Here is a 21,241-nt window from a genome sequence, read left to right as displayed (position 1 = left end):
AGGAGTGGCCACACAGAGGTCCTAGTTTTTTACATTCTTCCACATGTAGCTAACTCTAAAGCACCTTTCACAGGGGTACCCTCTGTTTCATCTCAACAAGGGGTCCTAGGTTGATCTCCTGCTGAGTCAGATCAGAACCGAGGCTGCAATCACACTGATGCGAATTGGATGCGGGTTTCTCCTCATCCAATTAACATGACAGGAGACTGTGACCAGCTCTCAATGGAGCCGATTCACACAGCTCCGGGGCGGCCGCGTAGTGCACTGGAAAAGTGCACTGGACAAGAGTCCTGTGTGTCTTCTGGTCCCTTTCAGGTGCGAATTCAGCAAAAAATTCGGACCTGATTCGCACCTGAAACGGTGTACAGGGCGCACCGGACCCCTACTGTGAGCTGCGGCCCCAGCTAGTATGAACCCAGCCTGAAATGGATGTCACATATTTGTGACATCTGTGTCCTTTTTGATTTTTCCACTTGTGATAGAGGAAAAAGTGAACCCATGTAATCCCTATGGGTCGCAAGAGGTAAGCGGATTTGCGTTTGCCTATAGCCACCCATGTCAAGTCAGTAAAAGTGAACCTGGATGCAAACTTATTGCATTTGGGGCGAACAGACCTGAACAAGCTTGGATGTGGGCAGACGCATGTCCACGTAGATCTGGATGCCCACAGGGACACATTGCAGTCTGTTCTTGATTAGTGTAAACAGCAGAAACTGACTGACTGCTGCAACGCCCATGTGAGTGGGGTTTTAAAAGAATACAGACCCCTATAAAAAGTAAATTTTTCCACTGAGAGGCTTGTAGTTTTTCAGATATTGCATTGGGTTTGTGTTATATGGGCAGTTTAGATGCAAACCCTGCTTAGCGGACTTGATGTTTAAACCTGTGAAGTGCATCTAAGTAGACTGCAGTAACTTTGAACTAACTCATCAATATTGCAGCACCCCTCTCTACATTTGGAATGTTGTGATTGCGATAATGATGTTTACCTACTTGGAGTTTGTTTGCGATATTATAATATTTCTCTATGCCGCTGCACTTGGGAAATGTAAACTTTAGAGGCAATACAGCTTACTTCCTATGTGTTTTGTGAAGGTGGTTTTATGATCTGATCCTGACTGTGTGACCATAAAATGTGTGCGAATCATAAAAGAAGTCTGCTAGATTTTTCGTTTTTTTTTTTTTTTAGGATTATTATTTTGTTATAACGGATTTAAAGCAGAACTCAGAACCAAACATCTGAAAACAAAAATGGAATACATATACTGTATGTGGATTGTTTTATCTCCTGATATGTTGGAATTCTGTTCAGTTTTGTGATTGACCAAATCTAAAGGCCTGTTTATACCTTTTTTCTGACCTGAATTGATCTGTGTTTATCAATGCAGGCTTAATACAAGGACACATAGAAAACAATTTTTTTCCATGTGTCCCGTCAGACTGTACCTCGGTCAGTTGCAGTGCAAGGCAAGGCCTCACCTTATCTCAAGGCACTGCTGTGCCTTGAGATATTCTGCCATGCATGAACTGAATGAAATGTCATTTTTTTGACACTTGAATAAAGTAAAAGGATGCATGCATTATACAGAGATTAAGGCTGGGTTCACACCATTGTGAATTGGATGCTGTTCCCCCACATCCAATTCGCAATAACAGGAGATTTTGATTGTCTCTCTATGGAGCCGGTTCACATATCTCCGCTGCGGCTCCAGTGCGAATTTTCACAGGAGCCCTGTGCGTCTTTTGGTCCGTTTTAGGTCCGAATTCAGCCAAAAATTTGGGCTGAAATCGTACCTGAAATGGTGAACCAGGACGCACCAGACCCATGCTGGAAGCCGCATGCAGGGATGGTGTGAACCCAGCCTGACACATGCAGACTGGTGTGAACAAGCCCTAACACTATTCATTCAAAAGAAAGAAAACTTCAAGGATGCAAGGTCAGCTCTGATGTCCTAGCAATGTTTTGTCAGTAACGAGGGGTCTGCCACTTATTTTGGGGAACAACAATTGCACTTTGAACAAGTTTTCTTAACTGTCTAATCGATGTTCACCATGAGAGATTAAATTGTATCTGAACGGAAAAAACAAAAATATATTATATTGCAGTTTACCAGTCCTTAGATATAGTGACTATATTCGCTTTCTTTTTTTAGGCTTATTTTCTTTACTTTCACCTGTTGATCCTCCCAGTAACACACTTCCCCTCCTAGAATGACTACTCTCACTCACAATACTGTATCTTCTGAAGAGCAATGTTGTCACTCTGGGACGGGACTACGGAACCCCTCCCGCTCTTCTTTTTTCCACAAAAGAAACCGAGAACAATGTAACAGATAAGTGTGCAGTACAGGAAGTTATTAGGCCACAAGATTTCTGGCAGGATTAACAGGTATTTTTTGCACTTGTCAAACAGATATAACAGATCTAAAAGAAGCAAATAAGAAAAGTATATTGTAAAACTGGCCATATGCTAGTAGATTTGTATGGAAATTCTCATCGGTACATTTGACGGCTGGATGAATGTTATTTGAAAGCATTTAAAAAACACTGGGGGAGATTTACTAACGCTGGAGCACTTAGATTCTGGTGCAGCTATTGCATGGTAACCAATCAACTTCTAACTTCAGCTTGTTCAGTTAAGCTTTGGCAATAAAACCTGGAAGTTGATTGGTTTCTATGCAAAGCAGAATTTGCACACTCCAGTTTTAGTAAGTCCCCCCCAATTGGGGGGGGGGGTATACTAAAACTGAAGAGTACAAAATCTGGTGCAGCTGTGCGTGGTAGCCAATCAGCTTCCAACTTCAGCTTGTTCAATTAAGCTTTTACAAAAAATCATGGAAGCTGATTGGTTTCTATGCAGAGCTGCACCAGATCTAGTAAATCCCCCCAATGTCTTTTAACATTTGTGTTAAAACAAGTGTCATTAAGCCCACAATTTATTTTGTTGTCTTGTTTAAATGTAAAAACATGATCTCCACCTATCTGCGTAACTTTTATTATGTGTGTTGTGTTCATTTGTAAATACTTGGTTGATCCTGCCATTTCACTGTACTTCCCTTTTCAGAGTGGAATAGCAATCAATCCTGGGCATCCTTAGTTGCCACTCTCAGTGCGCTTGCTTTGGAAGATCCCTGATTGGAAGCAGTGTGTATGCAGGTGCAGTCCACTTTCTCCACTGCAGGTGGCACTAAACCGCAGCGACTTCGCAGAGGGAGAGGAGGTCAAGAGGAACATAGTTCCTCTATGGTTTCCTGGGTCACTGGGGCAGCGATCCGGTTGGATTCTGACCGCCCATAAGACTCTGACAGAGGTGTGGCAGAGTCTATTTAAAGTAATATTAAAGGCAGATTCTTTCTAAAAATAACAAACATATTATATTTACCTGTTCTGTGCAATAGCTCTGATCCTCCTCTTCTCTGGTCCCCTGCCGGTGCACCTGGCCCTTCCTTCCTATCGAGTGCCTCCATAGCAAGCAACTTGCTATGGGGGCACCTAAGTAGGCTCACTCCTGAGCCGCTGCTCTGTGTGTCCATTCACACATGGAGCGCAGCCAATGGCTCCCATTGCTGTCTCAGCCAATGAGGAGGAAGAGACACAGGGAATGCCACTGCTCTCCTGCACATTGCTGGTTTGAGTTGGGGCTCAGGTAAGTATTAGAAGGAGCTGTTGGACACAGAAGGTTTTTTTGCCTTCATGCATGAAGTAAAAAAAAAAACTTGAGCCTTTACAACCACTCCAAGACCCTGTCTCCTGGGTTTGGCATGCATTCTAGCGTGTGGGTAGTGTAGGGATAGGTCTCCCGTCTATCATGGACAGTATTAGTGGTAAGGAAAGGTTCCAGACGAGGAGGGATTCACCACTATTCTGGAAACCTCCCCGCTTGGGCTTGGACCGGCCAGGCTGCATTCCACCCCTCAAGACAAACAATGTGAGCTCCACTGAGACCTGCTCTTCTACACGCTGTTGTCATCCGTGTTTCCTGGTTGGGCTCTATAGAGAACTCTACTTTGACTTCAATACAAGTTTTTTTGGATTGTAGTGTTTGTTACTGCTGCCGCAGCACACTGCACCCACCCGCATGTGCACTTCTGGTTTCTCGTGTAGAAGCTGCTCCACTTGACTCTTTTCGTCATCCTGAGGGGCGGTTCCAGCAGAGGTCCTGACATCTCCTCCCACTGCCCTGGTCTCTGCTCCACTTGATGCTCTTATATATATTGGCTCAGGAGTGTGACAGAGGCCATCATTTAGCACAAACTCCACCTCTGCTGCAACAGAGCTTTCCTGCTTGCTCCACCCACACCTCTTGCATTGTGGTGTAGAGCAAATACATGAATGCCACGTGACTGCAGGAATTGCGTGCATAAAATAAGGTATCTGGAAATAAGCTAGTTATGAGATCTTCAGAATGTAGGTGAAGTATTGAATTTCCTGATGATTCATACTAATGAGTTGCGTTGGGTTTACGGTTTACATACCCTTTAATTGGAGTATACCTTTAAGACATTCGCTGTTTGCTTTGTTATCAGTCATAGCAACAAAAACGCCACTTTCAAAGTGTCAGCCTTTTTTAAATGTCCGCTTTTACCCTGGCAATGCCTGCACGGCTGCAGCTCTCCGGTAAATATTACACATCCCTAGACAAAGTTCACATGCTATAAATGAAATGTAAACCACTTAATCTGTTAGATATTTAGCACTTGTCGGTATTTTCCCAGCAAATCCCCGGGCTCGTGCCCTTTGATGGTGTCTCGTACAAACGCTAACATTCCGAATCAGCTGTACCAAAGACAAAAATGACATTTACATGGCTCTCATAAGCCGTCACACCGGAGGGGTCCTTAAACAAGCAGGGCACGCCAATATTTAATAAACGGCACACGCTATTGTCGGCTAAAATTTGCATTTCGCTGCTGCGCGGCATATTTGGGATAAAAGCTTTTATTTGTGAAGTGATCATTATTTTAACAAAGAGGAGCCACTTGATAATTTCCATTTTAACTCTCCAGTACGCTATCAGCTATTCAGGACGATTATGGTAAATTGTGGCTGTAATCATGTTATTGTCGCACACTAAGGAGGAGGAGGAGGATGTCTTTTCTGATGTTTTAACAAAAAAAAAGACAAAAAAATGCACACATTGAAGTGGCTACTCACAGAAAATGTTTTATTTCTTCCAACAATGTGCTTTGGTATGTCCCCATTACATGTCGTTAGTATCTTTATCTAGCATTTTACATCATCGTGCAATCATGGTTAGCAAAGTTTTATGTGTATGTTATCCCTAACAATTAACTTTTCTTATTTGTTACCTAAGTTATGAACAGTTAAAAAGACCCTGACACTAACTTAAAAATTGCAGGTAAAAGCACAGAAATATCAGTTGTTTTAAATTTATTGCAGCATTTTTTCTTTCCATTTTTTTTTTTTAATTGACTTGCAATGTGCCTCTGAACTTGCAAGAACATGTGACTACTTCAGGAATAGTCAATTTACTACCACAGCCCCCCATTCCCCATGTTCTTTAGGGAGTGTCTAATTACTGTTTATGCTGGCCCAGCTCCTTCACCTTGCCTTCACCTTACTAATCTTTACGTAGATGCCGGAGGAGTAAAAGGGTGTACACTTGCGTGTCACTTGAGAGACAGCTCACAATCTGCCAGGGCCATGTCTAAAACTGTTACATGCACATAAAATCTTATGGCACATTTTTCATTAAAATGAATGGTCTGGCGACAGGGTCTCTTTAAATGAGGCATTTAAGTGGTTGTAAACTATCCCCCACAACTTTGTCCCATGTGGATCAGCATAAAAACCCTAATGAACACTGCTTGTAGATATCTCCTTACTTGCTTAGTATTGTTGTAATCCTTTTTGTTCTTTTGAATGATGTCACTGAGCATGCCCATATCTCCCATGATTTACGGCACACTCTGTGTGCTTGTCTATCTGTTATCAGGACTTCCTAAGGCACAACACTGAAATCCCACGAGACTGCATAATCACTCAGAGCTTCCTCCTATACCCCATGTGACCATGTGACATCACATGGAGTGGAAAAAAAGGCATCCGACAGCATTACTACTGAAGCTGATAAGACTGACATAGGCAAACACTAGATAATTGGCACAAGTAAATACTATTAAATAAAACAAGTCAGTTATGAGCAGGGAAGCAGGGTTGCCATAGAAACGTTGGATTGAGAAGGAGGCTTGGTTAACAGTACAGGAAGTGCTCAATGTAAGGGCGGAAATACACTCTACTGTGGATACAGAAAACAATACTTAAGATGGAGCTGCCTTACCCCTGGAAACAAGTTTTTTAAAGTTTCTTTAAACAGTAAGTAATTTGCGATTTGGGCTGGATTACAGTGGCTATAGTTTGATAATTACTTATTATAATGGACTAAAATAAAAGAAGCATCAGAGTGGGAGAGTTTACGTCCTCTTTAAAATTGTTGCACCTCTATGATTAACCCCTTCACGCCTAAGCCTTTTTCTGACACGTGTTGCTTACAAGTTAAAATCAGAATTTTTTGCTAGAAAATTACTTAGAACCCCTTAACATTATATTTATATATATATATATATATATATATTAGCAGAGACCCCAGAGAATAAAATGGCTGTATGTCACACTATATTTATATTTGCGCAGGCAGTCTTTCAAACGCAATTTTTTCTGAAAAAATACATTTATACATTTTTAAGAATTAAAAAAAAACATATAATGTGAGTAAATAGATACCTAACATGTCATGCTTTAAAATTGCGCACACTCGTGGAATGGCGACAAACTATGGTACTTAAAAATCTTCATAGGCAACATTTTAAATTTTTTTAACAGTTACCAGTTTCGAATTACAGAGGAGGTCTAGTGGTAGAATTATTGCTCTCGGTCTAACAATCACGGCGATACATCACATGTGTAGTTTGAACACTATTTACATTTGCGGGCGCAAATTATGTATGCTTTTGTTTCTGCGATTCCGGCTTTGTTTGGGTCTCCAGGCCAGCCGTGTCAGCTGGACGTTTTAGGGGGCGTGGTCACCGGGTGATGTTGACCACGCCCCCTAAAACGTTACAGTCCCAGCATGCCCAGGGACTGTGACATCATAAGGGGGCGGGGTCTCCGCCTAAATAAGTCACAACGGAGCGCTCAGAGAGCATTGCAGCCAGAGAGAGCGTCGTGTCAACATCTGGAGAAGAGAAGAGGGAAGAAGACAAGAAGCCCAGAAGCCCAGAAGTCCGGACCTCCGCTGGCAAAAGAGCGGCCTGAAGACAGCGGAGGAGCCAGCCGAAGAACTGGAACACCGGGAGAAGAGGCCGGAGGGAGCGGAGAAGAACCAACCGGACACCGGGAGAAAAGGAACCGGAGGGACCCCCGAAGCCGGAAGAAGACCCCCGAAGCCGGAAGAAGACCCCCGAAGCCGGAGGAAGACCCCCCGGAGCTGTTTAATAAATTATTTTAAAAACTTGTGTAGTGTGTTTTATTATTGACGCTTTTTCCCTAGGTGAATGGGTAGGGGTACCATGTACCCCATACTCATTCACATAGTGTGGGGGGCCGGGATCTGAGGGCCCTCTTATTATAGGGGGCTCCCGGATTCCGATAAGCCCCCCGCTCGCAGACCCCGACAACCAACGGCCAGGGTTGTCGGGAAGAGGCCCTTGTCCTCATCAACATGGGGACAAGGTGCTTTGGGGTGGGGGGGCCCCGCAGGGCCCCCCTACCCCAAGGCACCCCCCCGTGTTGAGGGCATGCGGCCTGGTACGGTTCAGGAGTGGGGGGTGCTCGCTCGTCCCCACTCCCTTTCCTGACCGGCCGGGCTGCGTGCTTGGATCGGGGTCTGGTATTGATTTTAGGGGGGACCCCACGTCGTTTTTTCGGCGTAGGGGGTTCCCTTTATAACCCATACCAGACCTAAGGGCCTGGTATGCCCCACGACGGGGCTCGCAAGGTGTCAATCTCGCCGATAAAAGCGGCAAGATTGACTTCCTTTTTTAGTCCCGTCGTACCTGAGTCACGTTCAAAATGAACGGACTTGTCCATGTGTGGGCAAGTCCGTTCATTCTGAAAGTCTGCCGTAACTCCGGCGAAAGTCCGTCGGAAAGACGGGCGGATTTAGCCTGCCGGAAAGTCCGGTCGTATGTGGGCAAGTCCGTCCGTTTTAAAGTCCGGCGCACCTGGCAGACAAAGTCCGTCGGAAAGTGTGCCGGACCAAGTATGCCAGAAAGTCTGATCGTGTGTACGCGGCATTAGGCTTAGTTTACACTTGTTTTTTGTATGAGTTAAAAACACATGGTTGAGCTGCCGTTTTTACTGCCTCCTTACCGCTGCAAAGGCAAAGCAGCGGATGGTGGTGTGCACATCGTGTGTCATAAATTATGTTTTTACTTTTTTACTATTCCCCCAGCACCCCCCTTTCAGAAAGGGTTCAAGTTTTTCACAACCACCAATCAAGTTTAAACCTGTGCTGGAATTTCTGGTTGGAAATTTTGCAGCAAGGAATTTACAAAGAAAAAATGAGTGAACTATTTATTTTGCTTGATAAAATTAGCAATTCACTGGCTAGATTCACTTGGAATTATTTTTTGTTGTTAACAGCCCTTCTTAAAAAGAACAAATTCTCACATTTTAGTCATTAGTGTACAATTCCTCTTTACAGGCAGTCCCCAAGTTTCAAACGTCCAACTCATACATACAAACGGAGGGAGACAACAGGAAGTGAGAGGAAATCTATTCCTAGGAAGGGAAATTCACTCCTGTAAGAGTTATTATGGGAAAAAGGTGTCTCCACTGATGCTTTATCACCAATCCTTGTTCACGACAACCCTAAATTTTCAAAATCCACGTGTCACAGGGACAAAAGGTGAGGTGAAATCTTCTGAACAGGGACACAGACAGCAAAACATACGTTACAGGGGTGTTAACCCTTCCCTATGCTATCCAAAAAACGTACTTTTTTTTTTTTTGGCTGAAGTTGCACTTAAACAATGTACCTGTTCCAACTTACATACAAATTCAACTTAAAGAGTGGTGTTCCACCCTAAAAAAAAAAAAATACATGAATGTGCCTAAAAAAAAAAATAAAAAAAAAACATTTGGAATTTTTTTTTTTTTTACTCACCTCTAAATGCCTGTTGCTAGGGGGTCCCTCGTAGTCTGCCTCTTTCAGTGCCTGGGCTGGTGAAATCACTTCCCCTCGGCACAGGAAGGGCTCAGCTCTGCTCCCTCCCTCTTGTCAATCATCTGGGACCCATTACAGGTCCCAGATGACTGAGCGGCCAATCTCGGCGCACGGCACCGCTCGCGCATGCGCAGTGGGTGCCCGGCTGTGAAGCCACAGCCCGGCACCCACAGTTGCAATGCCGGCGCCACCGAACAGAGGGGGAGACGAGCGGGGCTTCGTTCCCCCGCATCGCTGGACCCTGGGACAGGTAAGTGTCCAATTAAAAGTCAACAGCTGCAGTATTTGTAGCTGCTGACTTTTATTTATTTATTTTTTTTAATGGGAACTCCTCTTTAAGAAAAAAACCTATAGAACATTGTTTGTAACAAGGGGACTGCCTTTAATTCTGTGTTCTTTGTCATTCATGATATTTGTAACATGTATTTCTGTCTTCTGGTTTATTCCCACTTATAATGACACATTACCTCATCTTTCTTATCCCCTCTCTTGAAAAGCAGCTACACCTTGTATCAAAGCGATCAGCCCGAGTGAAGGATGGACTACTGGAGGGGCAACAGTCATCATCATAGGAGACAATTTTTTTGACGGCCTACAAGTCATTTTTGGAACTATGCTGGTGTGGAGTGAGGTGGGTGTCTATTTAATCTATGGTATAAAATGACTTATGAACACGTGATTGTCCTGTCCACCAGTACTAATCATCATCCAAGATGCCTTTGTCATATGGTCATCTTATCTGATCCCAAAACTTTTTCCTGTTTCAGATAGAGTGGTCAGGATTTAGAACCCATGTCACGTTTTGTATTGCTGTCTTTATTTGTGCTGGTGACCACTGTGAAAATCCAGAATTTAGAGTTAACTAAAAAAAGACAAGGGGGCATTTTCCAGCAGTGACAATTGTCTAAGAAAGTATTGTGCTTACTTTGCAAAAATTTCCTCTCAACTTGTTGTGTCTACAGGTTCACACACATGTTGACCCTAGTTTGCTAAAGTCAACCATGTTCACTGTCAAAGTGATCTTTTACTTAGTGAATGAGGTGTAACAAAATTACATTTCACTTTGAAAAGAAACAAGCTGTATTCCTTTAGTAAATCAGCCTCACTACCTTTAAAGCAATAGTAAACCGTTTTTTTTTTTTTTTTAAACCTGCAAGCCAATGCCATAGAGTGCTAGCCTAGTATGCATCGCATACTAACACATTATGTGAAACTTACCTTAGAACGACGCCCTCCAGAGTAATGCTGTCACTGCTGAAGGCGCTTCCTTCTTCATCCGGTCTTCCTTCTGGGTTCGCGGACTCCGGCTGTGGGAGTGGCCGGAGCCGCGATGACATCACTCACGGGTATGCCATACCTTCAAAGCGCATGGGTCAGTGACATCACCGTTTGCATCTACAGTGAATATCTTCTTAACGGTGCCCGTTTAGGAGATATTTACAATACCTATAGGTAAGCCTTATTTAGGTAAAATACATGCAGTAAGGCATGTGTATTCTTACTTGAACCTTAGTGCATTTTGTGTATTTCTCTATATCTGTGCAGCAATCCAGCACTAATCATTTCCTGTGCTTTGCCTCAGTGCCCCAGTCACTGTTGCTCTCTCACCTTGTGCAGCGTCTTTGGTCTTGTATCCGCCCCTCATGTAGTTTTCAACTTGCAGTTAGAAGAGCTGCAGGGTTCCATCCACAGCTTTGCTCTTTGTGCAGTCATGTGCAGCACACTGATGATGTTAAATATATTTTCACAAGAGAATATCAGGATTTGTAAATGCATTTGGTGCTCACAAAGTGGATTTCTAACCTTCGTGTTTTTTAGTTTTGGATAGTAGGGAATGATTACCACCTCTGTCAATTTTTTACATCCCATTGGAAGTGGAAGTGAAAGGGAGTGAAAACAAACTTCTACAAAGTGAGGGAAATGGAAGACCAAAGTGTCCTATAGGATGACTTACACTCATCTCTTGGTCTGCTAACAACTGTATGATTTTGAATTTCCCATCACTTTATGTCCTGGTTACATAAGTCACGAAAAACAGAAAGAAAGCGTAAACAGAGGCATAAAATCTGACAGTGGTTATATCCTTCCACATTCATCCAAAGCTATTCAGAACGTTTTTGCCATTAGATACAATTAAAGGACGAACCACTCTTGTTTACCAATAAAGTTTCAAATATTGTCCTGGGAACATTAAAAGTTTAAAGTATTTGGTCACTATCAACAACTTTTCTACTCTTAGGTTTTGACCATTTCAGAGAACATTGAACCACTCGCATTATCATCTAAACTGACAGCGTTGAGGCTGTACTGTTCTTGACACAATCACGTGGACGTACACATTCAAAGGCCTGTTTGGGTGATAGCCAGTTAACCTAAGGGTATCATACTTTTGAAGAGAAACAGGGTAAAGTGACAGGTTCTCTTGTAGGGCACCCCTTCCTTTAACTGATACATTTTCCTTCATTGTCCACTGCTCCACTCATCTGTCAAGCCCTCAGAAATACCCAGTACTTCTAGGTCTGCTGGAGAACGTGACATTAAACTCCTGGAATGGAGTGCTCAGACCTGAGTGGCCATTGGCCAAGGGCCTTGGGAAGAGCTTCAAGGCAAACAGAGTTACAGGAGAATGCAGAGAAGGTAAAAACAGTGGAGAAAGAATACCCTAACAAGAAGACCTGTCCTTTTCCCCTGAACAGGCAAAGACAGACAGAAAATTCACTAACTATGGTATCATTGAGTGTGTGTTAGAATGTTGCAGTTAATCATCCTTCCAATCCCAAATTTAGCGAGGAGCTTCCTTTGTATTCAGAGCCAGTGTGAAATCTTTGTCAGAATTCTGCTCAGAAATCTCCACCCGGCAGGACAATGGTTGGCTCTCCGCGAGATGTGTGAAGACAGCGAAAGAGCAGTTCTGATGTAACCGGGAGGCAAAGTGCATAAATCTTATATTAGAGAGAGCTTTAGAGCATAAAAAAGCCTGCTAACAAGGAAACTCCTAACAATTCCGGGGATTTGAGAGCAGTGCCGTGCACAATTGTTAGCTGACACATTACACGTGTTGGGGTCGTGGCTCTGCTGCATTTATTACAACAAAGACGCAGCTAATAAGATTCAGTGCAGTGAAATCCTGACGTTTTCGGGGCTAGAAGAGCTGTAGATGTTGGCTAATTGATACATTTGGGTTTTCTTGCTCCAGCCGACCTCCTACCTATCCTGTTTCACGTGTGTTTGCAATCCTCACTATCAGTTTGTTCTTTGCTGTGAAACTTGAGATCCATCTCTTGGCGTTCTTTTGGGGTATCTCTAATGCTGTTCAATTACAGCTTTTTTTTGACACTTGTTAACTGATAGTTTCATTTTTTATCTTTTTTTAAGTCATATTTTTTAAGTCAAAAAATTGTGCTGTTTTATTTCTCCTTGAGAAGTCACTTAAAGAAGAAAAAAACAGTAGCAGTTATCCATAAATTGTCTCTTTTTTGATACCCAAGCTGTTTTTGGTTTAAACAGTTTCTGGCATGTTAAATAACTACTTTAAAGTGTATGTAAACTGTAACATTGCACTTACTTGCTTCTCATGGTCTGTTAAATATACCATTGAAATCGTTTTGTTATATCCATTCAATAAGCACAAAAATACTTGCTGACCCTGGCAAAAATTTAGAGAGCTGATATCCTGTGCTCTCTGCCTGTGATGCACTGTAATCACTGATCAGTTGCTACCAATTCTTCACTGTGGATTACAGCAGAACCCCCCACCCCATGTCATGGAGATCAGGAGAGTGAAAGGGTTTCTTTTAGTCCAATCCTAAGGTGATAATGCTTTTCCTTCATAAATATAGTACAAAGAGTGAGCATTGTTACTTTAGGACACCAAGTGTGTCCCAAAAAAGGAAACTAATGTGGCTATCACATCTACAGACTAATAAGCTGCAATATATATATATATATATATATATATATATATATATATATTGGGGGGGCTGTTAGATACATTTGAAAACAAAGTGCAAAGCAATGGGTCCAATTAATTCCATCATAACCTAATAAGCAACCCATGCCACTAAAGACCAAATGGCATAGAAATCCAGACACATAAATATATATCTGAATATTCTTTATTAGAACAAAAATTGCTCTTATGAGCATAAATTATTAAGTACAAATGAGCCAAAACTCAACACCTCCACATTACCCATTAAAAGTCACGAACTCCTCCAGTTCCCCCTCCTTACCCTTCCACATCACAAAACACATCATCAATGTACCTCAGCCAGAGCTCCACATGGGTGAGGTACATTGATAGTCCATACAGTTAATTTTCCTCCTAATGGCCAAGGTGGGGGCATGCATAAAATGGTACCCACAGTGCATCAACAGTGCTTCAACTTGTTGGTAACAAGCTCCCAGAAACTGGAAATAATTGGTCATCAATGCAAACTCAATTAAGTCAAGAAGAAACTTGTTCTGTGGTCCCATTATAGGAAAATACAAATTCAAGAAATACTCAACTACTTTTAAACTGCATACATGTGGAATCAATGTATTCAAACCTTCTGCTTCGATCCCCACTAATAAGTATTTATCTTGAACCGGTCTTTGGTCATTTCTAGTAATACATCTCTTGTATCATTTACATAAGGTTTCAAAGATGGTACCATTACCTTCAAAGGGGAATCTGTATATTTCCTTACCCTCTCCAGGGGGCCTTTCACCACTGACATTATCTGCTGTCCTGGGGGGTTATCCAGATTTTTGTAAATTTTTGGGAAGTGTAAAACGTGGGAACATTGTACTCCTCTACCTAAAGAGAATCAAATTATTTTTTGATCAGTAAGCCCTCCTTCTGTGGAAAAAACAACTTAGTATTTAATACATATTGGCTGTTAAGCAATTGCTTGTTGATTACTATATCCAGTACTTTGTAGGGAGCCAACAGGTTATAGATACAGTATACTAGTTTTTTTTTATGTCCGGATGTTTTTCTTTTCTGTATGTGTGGTGAATGTTTTTCAACGTTTTATGGGGTAATGTGTAGGGTAAGAGTTTTGGCTCATTGATGCATAATCATTTATGCTCATTGGAACAATTTTTGTACTAATAAATAACATTTAAATTTAGAATTACATGTCTGTATGTATATGACAATTAGATTTCTATTACCATGGTTGCTTTTTGGGTTATGTTGGCTTTGTCATAACCATACTTTTGAAGTAGGTTTATTATGAACCATTGAGACCACACTGAACCACAATGAATTTGCTAATGACTATTAAATTACAAATTGTTTTTTGTTTCATTTTATTTTTTGTTGGTGTTCAATTAATTCCACCCCACCACAACCACCACCACTTAATCAGCAGCACATGCCTTAGTTTTGCCCAAGAGAAATATCCAGTACTTCTGGGTATGGAGAAGACTTACTCCCTGTCCTTTCATGTGGCAGTGCTGGTGTTTGTTGACCGACCCAGTCCTGACACCAGTGGGTGGGATAAATTTAATCAGCCATTGGTAGCTTTGACTAGAGCAACTCAGAGCTTACAATTGTGTTTCTCTTCCTTGTCTCTGGCAGTCATTTAGAGAAGCAGGTAAAAAGGGTGGGGTGAAGCTGGGGAGGGAGGCATTAAAGTGAAATTGTTCTTTAAGCCTGCATGGGCAAACTACAGGTTTGCTTTAAGGGAACCTGTCATGAAATCACAGACCAGGGTCCTGTCCAATCTTACCTCCTTGAGAACAAGTCGTCACCATTTCCTTCCTGCTCTTCACACACTGTTGTTTGGGTTCAAACCTTCATTGTCTTTCTCTAGCCTCCCCTCCATTTTCTACATAGGTGGCAAGAAATTGACAGGTGCTTCAACTTATGCAAACCGTGATTTTAGAGACACCACTGAAAAAACGCACAGCTGTCACCAAAGCTTTAACAATTCTCCTTCTATGTGATGCCTTTTCATGATTTATCTACATAGCCCATTCCTCTTTCAGGTGAATATTTCCAAAATGGGTGAGAATTTAAGACACATTCATTTCTTTGCAGGCTATAAATATAGACAAAGTTTGTTGTCATTGTTACCTTGATTAAATACGGCAAGGACCTGTGCACTGAGGAAACATTGAGGTCAACCAATATATCCAGGGCCTCCTAAAATAGCTTGTTGCTGTCATTGGTTTTAGAATAGATGTGTAGCACAGTCCAGGCCTCCAGAGAGTTTCTGCAGATTTCTCTTATACATTAGGAATACATTAACATTCACCATCAATGTATAGCTCATAGATGCTTCAGAAGCCTTTGGAGAACCAAAGTGTCAATCTGAAGTCTTGTTTGAACAGGATATGTTATTAACTAAATGCAGTGAGCACAGTACTACATACATTACTACATATGTAATTAAAGGTATAGTAAACCTAGTAACCTTATGACTGTCACTTGCCTTTCCTCCATTGTATATAACCATGCCTTCTTAACCATGCAGAGCCACAGATTATTGCACGCTAAGAATGTTTTTATACTATTTTTGTGATTTGTACATTTGTAAAGGACAAAATATTTGTCTGAGAACTGTGACAGATAGGCAGGTTGTACTTTTTCATCCATACTTGGATTCAAGTTTTAGAGAAAGGTAGAAATATCCTGTTGTCTGAATGGATTGCACAGCCTTGTATAGTTAGTGTACATATGTGTTGGGTGAAAAGAGATTTGGATAGTCTGAGGGCTGATGACTTTATGAAGAGCAATCAGCATGGGTGATACAATATGTTATGTAGCCCTCTTGCCTTCTACAACACAAAACATATTTTTAAGGTTTACTGGCTTCTGTTTTAAAGCTGTTCCAAATCCAATGGCTGTACTAGGCAAAGTAACTGGTTCACTCTATAAGAGGGACTATAAAGTGTGACCAACCCAGCAATCTTCTGCTATCTGATCTGCAACCAAGGTTCTTGTGGAGGTTTTGACTTGCGGAGTAAGCACAGTGCTTTGCACATTCTTCTCACCCCCACCACCACATAACAGTGCTTGAACCTGGTCATTTGCCAATCAGGGATCAAGCAATGCATTGTGGTGAGGCAGAAAGATTGTCATGTTTCCCATACTGGGTACATACAGAATATTTTTCAGGTGGTTTGATGACAGAGCAGGGAAGGTAAAAATTGGCCACATATGGTCTTCTTGGTAAAGTAGGTAAGTCAACCTGTAAGCTCTTAAAAAGTGTAAAATAACAATACTGGTAAGCTGCAGTGTTTATCTTCAAGCCAACTTCTAGAAGGCACTAAGACCTGCACCCCCTGCTGTTAAACCCTGACTCTCAATTTAACAGTTCAGTGCCAGAACTTTAATGGGCAGTTAAGGCTAGTTAAGCATAAAGGGGGTAGGATTTTTTTTTGTAAACTTACTCAGCAGTCATGGGTCAGCTGTTTATTTACCTCCACAATTTACAATTCTTCTCTCTAAAATTCCCTCAGAAAATGGCCACTCCTGCGCTGTAAATTACCAAAGATTTGAATAGGACTATACTCCTACACTTCAAACTACATGTGCTAGGAGTATGGCCCCATTCAAGTCTACAGGGACTCGGTTGTGGACAGGTGTAGTCAGGGCCGGAGAAGAGTACAGGCTGGAGAAGGCCACCCTTGCCGTGAAAAAGTAAAAAAGCACCTGGACAGAGGGTTTCTGGATTTGATTAGGTCAGGGGGTAGGCAGAGTGGACTGGTGGTTGTTGTACAAGCTTGAACTTGTCCTTTAGGTGACTATTATGTATAAGATTTAAACTGAGCTTAGCTCTTTGAGAGAAAATTATTTTAAAGTACAGTGACTAAGGGCCTGTGTCAATGAGCTTTTATTCACAAGTTGGACACGTTTTACATTCCCTTACAAGTCTAAAGAAATGCAAAACCCACTTTAAGCAGATCAAATGCAGGTAGATAGGATGTCAACTGCAAGTCAAATGTATCTGCCAATCAATTCTGAGTGATCTCAGCTTGGTGAAAGGACCCTGTTGTATTGCCATGGAGAGAACTTTGATAGAAAAAAATGTTTCATGCAGCAGCACTATGGACCTGTGCCTCATCTCACAGCAGGGTACTAAATATATGTATGTCGCATCCATAGTGTGTTATGGCAATACATTTCCTCCCATAGTCACCTTTTTAGATAGCAGCACCTAGGTAAATACAAAGATGCATGAGTGTTCATGTGCTTGTGAAATCCCTATTATTGACAGAGAGCACGCACACAATGGAACTTGTAAGAGTCTTCCTTGGGTAACCAGGATTTGCCACAGGCTCCAGATTGGCTGTCGATACATTCACTGTGTACAGCGATTATGCTAAGTGGGTGACTGAGGCCTTCAGTTTAGCGTGTCAGCCTTAATAATCAAATTCATGCCCTGGCTTTAATTGCTCTGCTCTGTTTAACCAATTAATCTCTGTAAAGATCCATTGCATAACACTTATGTCCCACACACAATGACCACACTTAGTATTGAATTGCTGTCAGAGCGCCATTATGAGTGATCATAGCGTGTTGTACGCCTAACTTTTGTGTGTGTGAAGTATATTGTCATTGCACTCCACATGCTTCATAGAAACACTGACAAGTTAATTACATCTTTTGTGCCTTTGTTTATAAAGCTGTGACAGAGAAACGTTACAGAGGATTGGAAACACACAGCCATCCCTTGATTGGTTAATTGGCGTTTCTTTTGTTTCTTCAGTTAATTACGCCGCACGCCATCAGAGTACAGACCCCTCCCAGACACATCCCCGGCGTGGTGGAGGTCACATTATCCTACAAATCCAAACAGTTCTGCAAAGGAACGCCCGGGAGATTCATTTACACAGGTAAGCCTCGTTTTTTTTTCTTCCTTTGCTCTTTAGGCCTCCCATATTTACCACTGAACTCAAGGCTAACAGGTAAATGCACCATAAAATACATATAATGAGAAAAGTTTCACCTGGATGTGTATTTCTATCGAGTATGACCTCATATTTCTCTTCTGCTGTTAAAGAGGAGTTCCTCCCCCCCACCAAAAAAGTTAAAGTCAGCAGCTACAAATGCTGTATCTGCTGACTTTTAATATTAGAAAACTTACCTGTCCAGGGATCCCACCATGTCGACACCCTAGCCGATTTTCGAATCGGTTCTCGGGTGCTGCCGCCGCCATTCATGGTAAGTGAGGCCGGCAGTGAAGCCTTTTCTAACTGGCCTGGCAGCAAAGGAAGGAGGAGGGGGGCCGAACTTCCGAGGAATCTCGCCGCGGCGAGGTCTCCCGGAAGTGGGGACAGACACCCCTCAAAAACAGGTACCCACTCCCCCCTCAACACCGAAAGGTGCCAAATATGGCACCGGAGGGGGGAAGAAGCAAACAAGCGGAGGTTTACCTTTTGGGTGGAGCTCCGCTTTAAGAAGCACAGCTAGGTCATGTTCCTGACCTCAACCAGTGATTACACAGTGAAAGAGCAGCAGCAGACTAACTTCATAATTTCTTATCTCTTGTAAGCATGCTTCTTGTCAGCAGATGTGAATGCAAACCATCTGATTGGCTGAGAGTACTGCCCCTCCCTGTCCTAGTCTGGGTGCTACTGTACAGGCAGGCAAACATTTCTGGTATGTGTACTAGTTGCAGACTTGATGATGTTGAGATCAGGGCTCTTTGGGGGGCAAAACATCACTTCCAAGACTTCAGCCAAATATTTCAAATTTTGACTCATCAGTCCAGAGCACCTGCTGCCATCTTTCTGCACCCCAGTCCTATGTTTTTGTGTATAGTTGAGTTGCTTAGCCTTATTTCCACATTGGTGGTACTGTTTTTGGCCACAATTCTTCCATGAAGTCCATTTCTGACCAGACTTCTCTGGACAGTAGATGGGTGTACCTTGGTCCCACTAGTTTCCGTTCTGTGCTGATGGCACTGCTGTACGTTGTTTGATGTGCGAAGAGAATTAAGCATGACGTGTTTTTCATCTGCTGTATTTAGTCTCCTTGGCCGACTATTGCGTCTATGGACCTCAGTGTTGCCTGTTTCTTTGTGGCTCTTCAAAAGAGTTTGAACAGCACATCTTGAACAACCAGTGTGCTTTGAAAGCCTGGGAGAGAACTTGCTGATGCTGAATAACTTCCTTGTGTCTTGTTGCTGTGCTCAGTCTTACTATGGTGTATGACCTGTGACATGAATATGTCTTTTACAACTTTACCTTAGTAGCAAAGTTTGACTGTTCAACTGTTTTTTAGTTTTAAGTCTCCTACACAGCTGTTCCTGTTTCAATTAATGCCTGTATTATAACCTACATATGAAATTGACGATCATTAACACCTGCTTGGTATAATTGGTTAATCATACACCTGACTCTAATCCTACAAAAACCCTGGCTTTGTGCAAGTGTACAAAGTGTGCAAGTGTAAGATATAATGCTGGTTTGAAGCCAAAGGGTAGTCACACCAAATATTGATTTGATTTAGATTTTTCTTCAGTTCACTCAGTTTGAATTTTGTACATTGTTGAAAATAAACAATTAAAATATATATTTTTGAAAGGATTCCTAATTTACAGCATTTTTTACACCTGTCTAAAACTTTTATACAGTACTGCATTTTAGATAACAAAGCAGCCCTTACCAGCAATGCCATTCAATCCAACCTTAAGCCCCGTACACGGACGGAATATCGGACGGCATCGGCCAGTTGTATAGAAACTGTCTGACATTCAGGCTTGTGTGGACTGCTGCCGATCCAACAGTACAGGGGCATGACTAAAAAAGGTCTGCCAACTGGCTGAGGGTGCTGACCGAAGTGTTCTGGCAGGGGGGCCATCCCCCTGTCAGAACACAATAGAACAGCAAGGGAGATCGCTTTATTAACATCGGATTGTTAGTACAGCAGCTCTGACCTCAGCTGTCAATTTTTTTTAGTTCAGCCCACTGGGTTGAACGGAAAACAAATAGCAGTGTGTACTAGGCTTAAGTCCCATGTCTAATTTACATAAGAAGCCTAGCCACCTTCTAAAAGGTAATCTGTAATTTTGCAGGAATACTGCAGCTTATAACTGAACACATAAGTGTCCACCAAACAATCGCCACAGAGAGGTTTTACAATCAAATGAAATCAAATGAACTCCACCCAAACTCCTAACATTATTTTGCAGTGGGTAACAAGTGGAAAGTTTCACAAACATGTTTAGAGATTGTAAAAATGTTACCTGCAGGGTTCCTTGGTAAGTAGTGACACAGGAACATCACAGTACAAGTCTTTTTGCTATAGCCTTATCAGAAAGGCAAGGTCTGATTATTAGATGGACTCTTGATCTCCCATAAATAAATAGCATGAAAGGAAAACACACTTATAAGGAGAAAATTTAAAAAAATATATACTTATTCTAGACCCCAGGTTCCTCCCATGGTGCTAAAGTGAGGTTGATGTCATGAGCCTTCAGCCAAGATCCTGGAAATGTTGAGGATCCCAAATCTCTCAAGAAGATGCTAGACGGGGTTCCCTCGAGCTTTGGCCCTTTTTCTTGTGTTGCCATGAGTGAAACCTTGCCTTTTCATGAACAGTTTGCGTAAAACAAAGAATGGCGGCACTCAAAACATATTTCCACTGGAAGGGTGAGGAAATACCACTAAAAAAATAGCATGATTGATTTACTAAAGGCAGATAGACTGTTCACTTTGCAAGGGAAGTTTCATTTTGCAAGGGAATCTTCCCTAGAGTTTAATGAATGAGGTTAAACTCTTCTGAAATCCATCATGTGCAAGTAAAAAAGTTGGGTATTCTTTGTAAAGTGAAATTTTATTCATTCCCATTCATTAAGCTCTAGGGAAAATTCCATTGCAAAGTCAACAGCCTTTTTGCTTTTAGTAAATCAATCCAGTAGGTTGCATTACATTTTGCAAGTATGCCAACCAGAGGAGAATAATTTCAATAACTGATTTCTAGGGTGGCTTTTACAATGCAGAAAGTTTGAGAGCGAGGTGGGGAGAGCAGGTTCTCCTAAAGGGCTATAACCCCGGTTCTTCTTTTCTAGATCCCCCCCCCCCCCCCCCCACTGGGTACTGCGATTCAGGGGA

General features: G+C 42.1%; 1 protein-coding gene across 4 annotated transcripts in view; it reads left to right on the top strand.

The window, feature by feature from the left end:
• Nucleotides 1-21,241, top strand: part of EBF1 (EBF transcription factor 1) — a 465,753-nt gene that overhangs the window by 366,947 nt on the left and 77,565 nt on the right. For 2 of the 4 annotated variants that reach the window (XM_073621181.1, XM_073621179.1), the window contains exons 9-10: nucleotides 9,688-9,818; nucleotides 17,893-18,019. In XM_073621181.1, coding sequence (XP_073477282.1) covers nucleotides 9,688-9,818; nucleotides 17,893-18,019 — 258 coding nt within the window. Of the gene's footprint in view, nucleotides 1-9,684; nucleotides 9,819-17,892; nucleotides 18,020-21,241 lie in introns of all 4 variants that reach the window. The other 2 variants (XM_073621180.1, XM_073621178.1) reach the window with 1 other exon arrangement.

This window comes from Aquarana catesbeiana, linkage group LG03 (genome assembly GCF_042186555.1).
Source record: "Aquarana catesbeiana isolate 2022-GZ linkage group LG03, ASM4218655v1, whole genome shotgun sequence".
NCBI lineage: Eukaryota > Metazoa > Chordata > Amphibia > Anura > Ranidae > Aquarana > Aquarana catesbeiana.
This window is presented reverse-complemented; position numbering and strand designations above follow the sequence as displayed.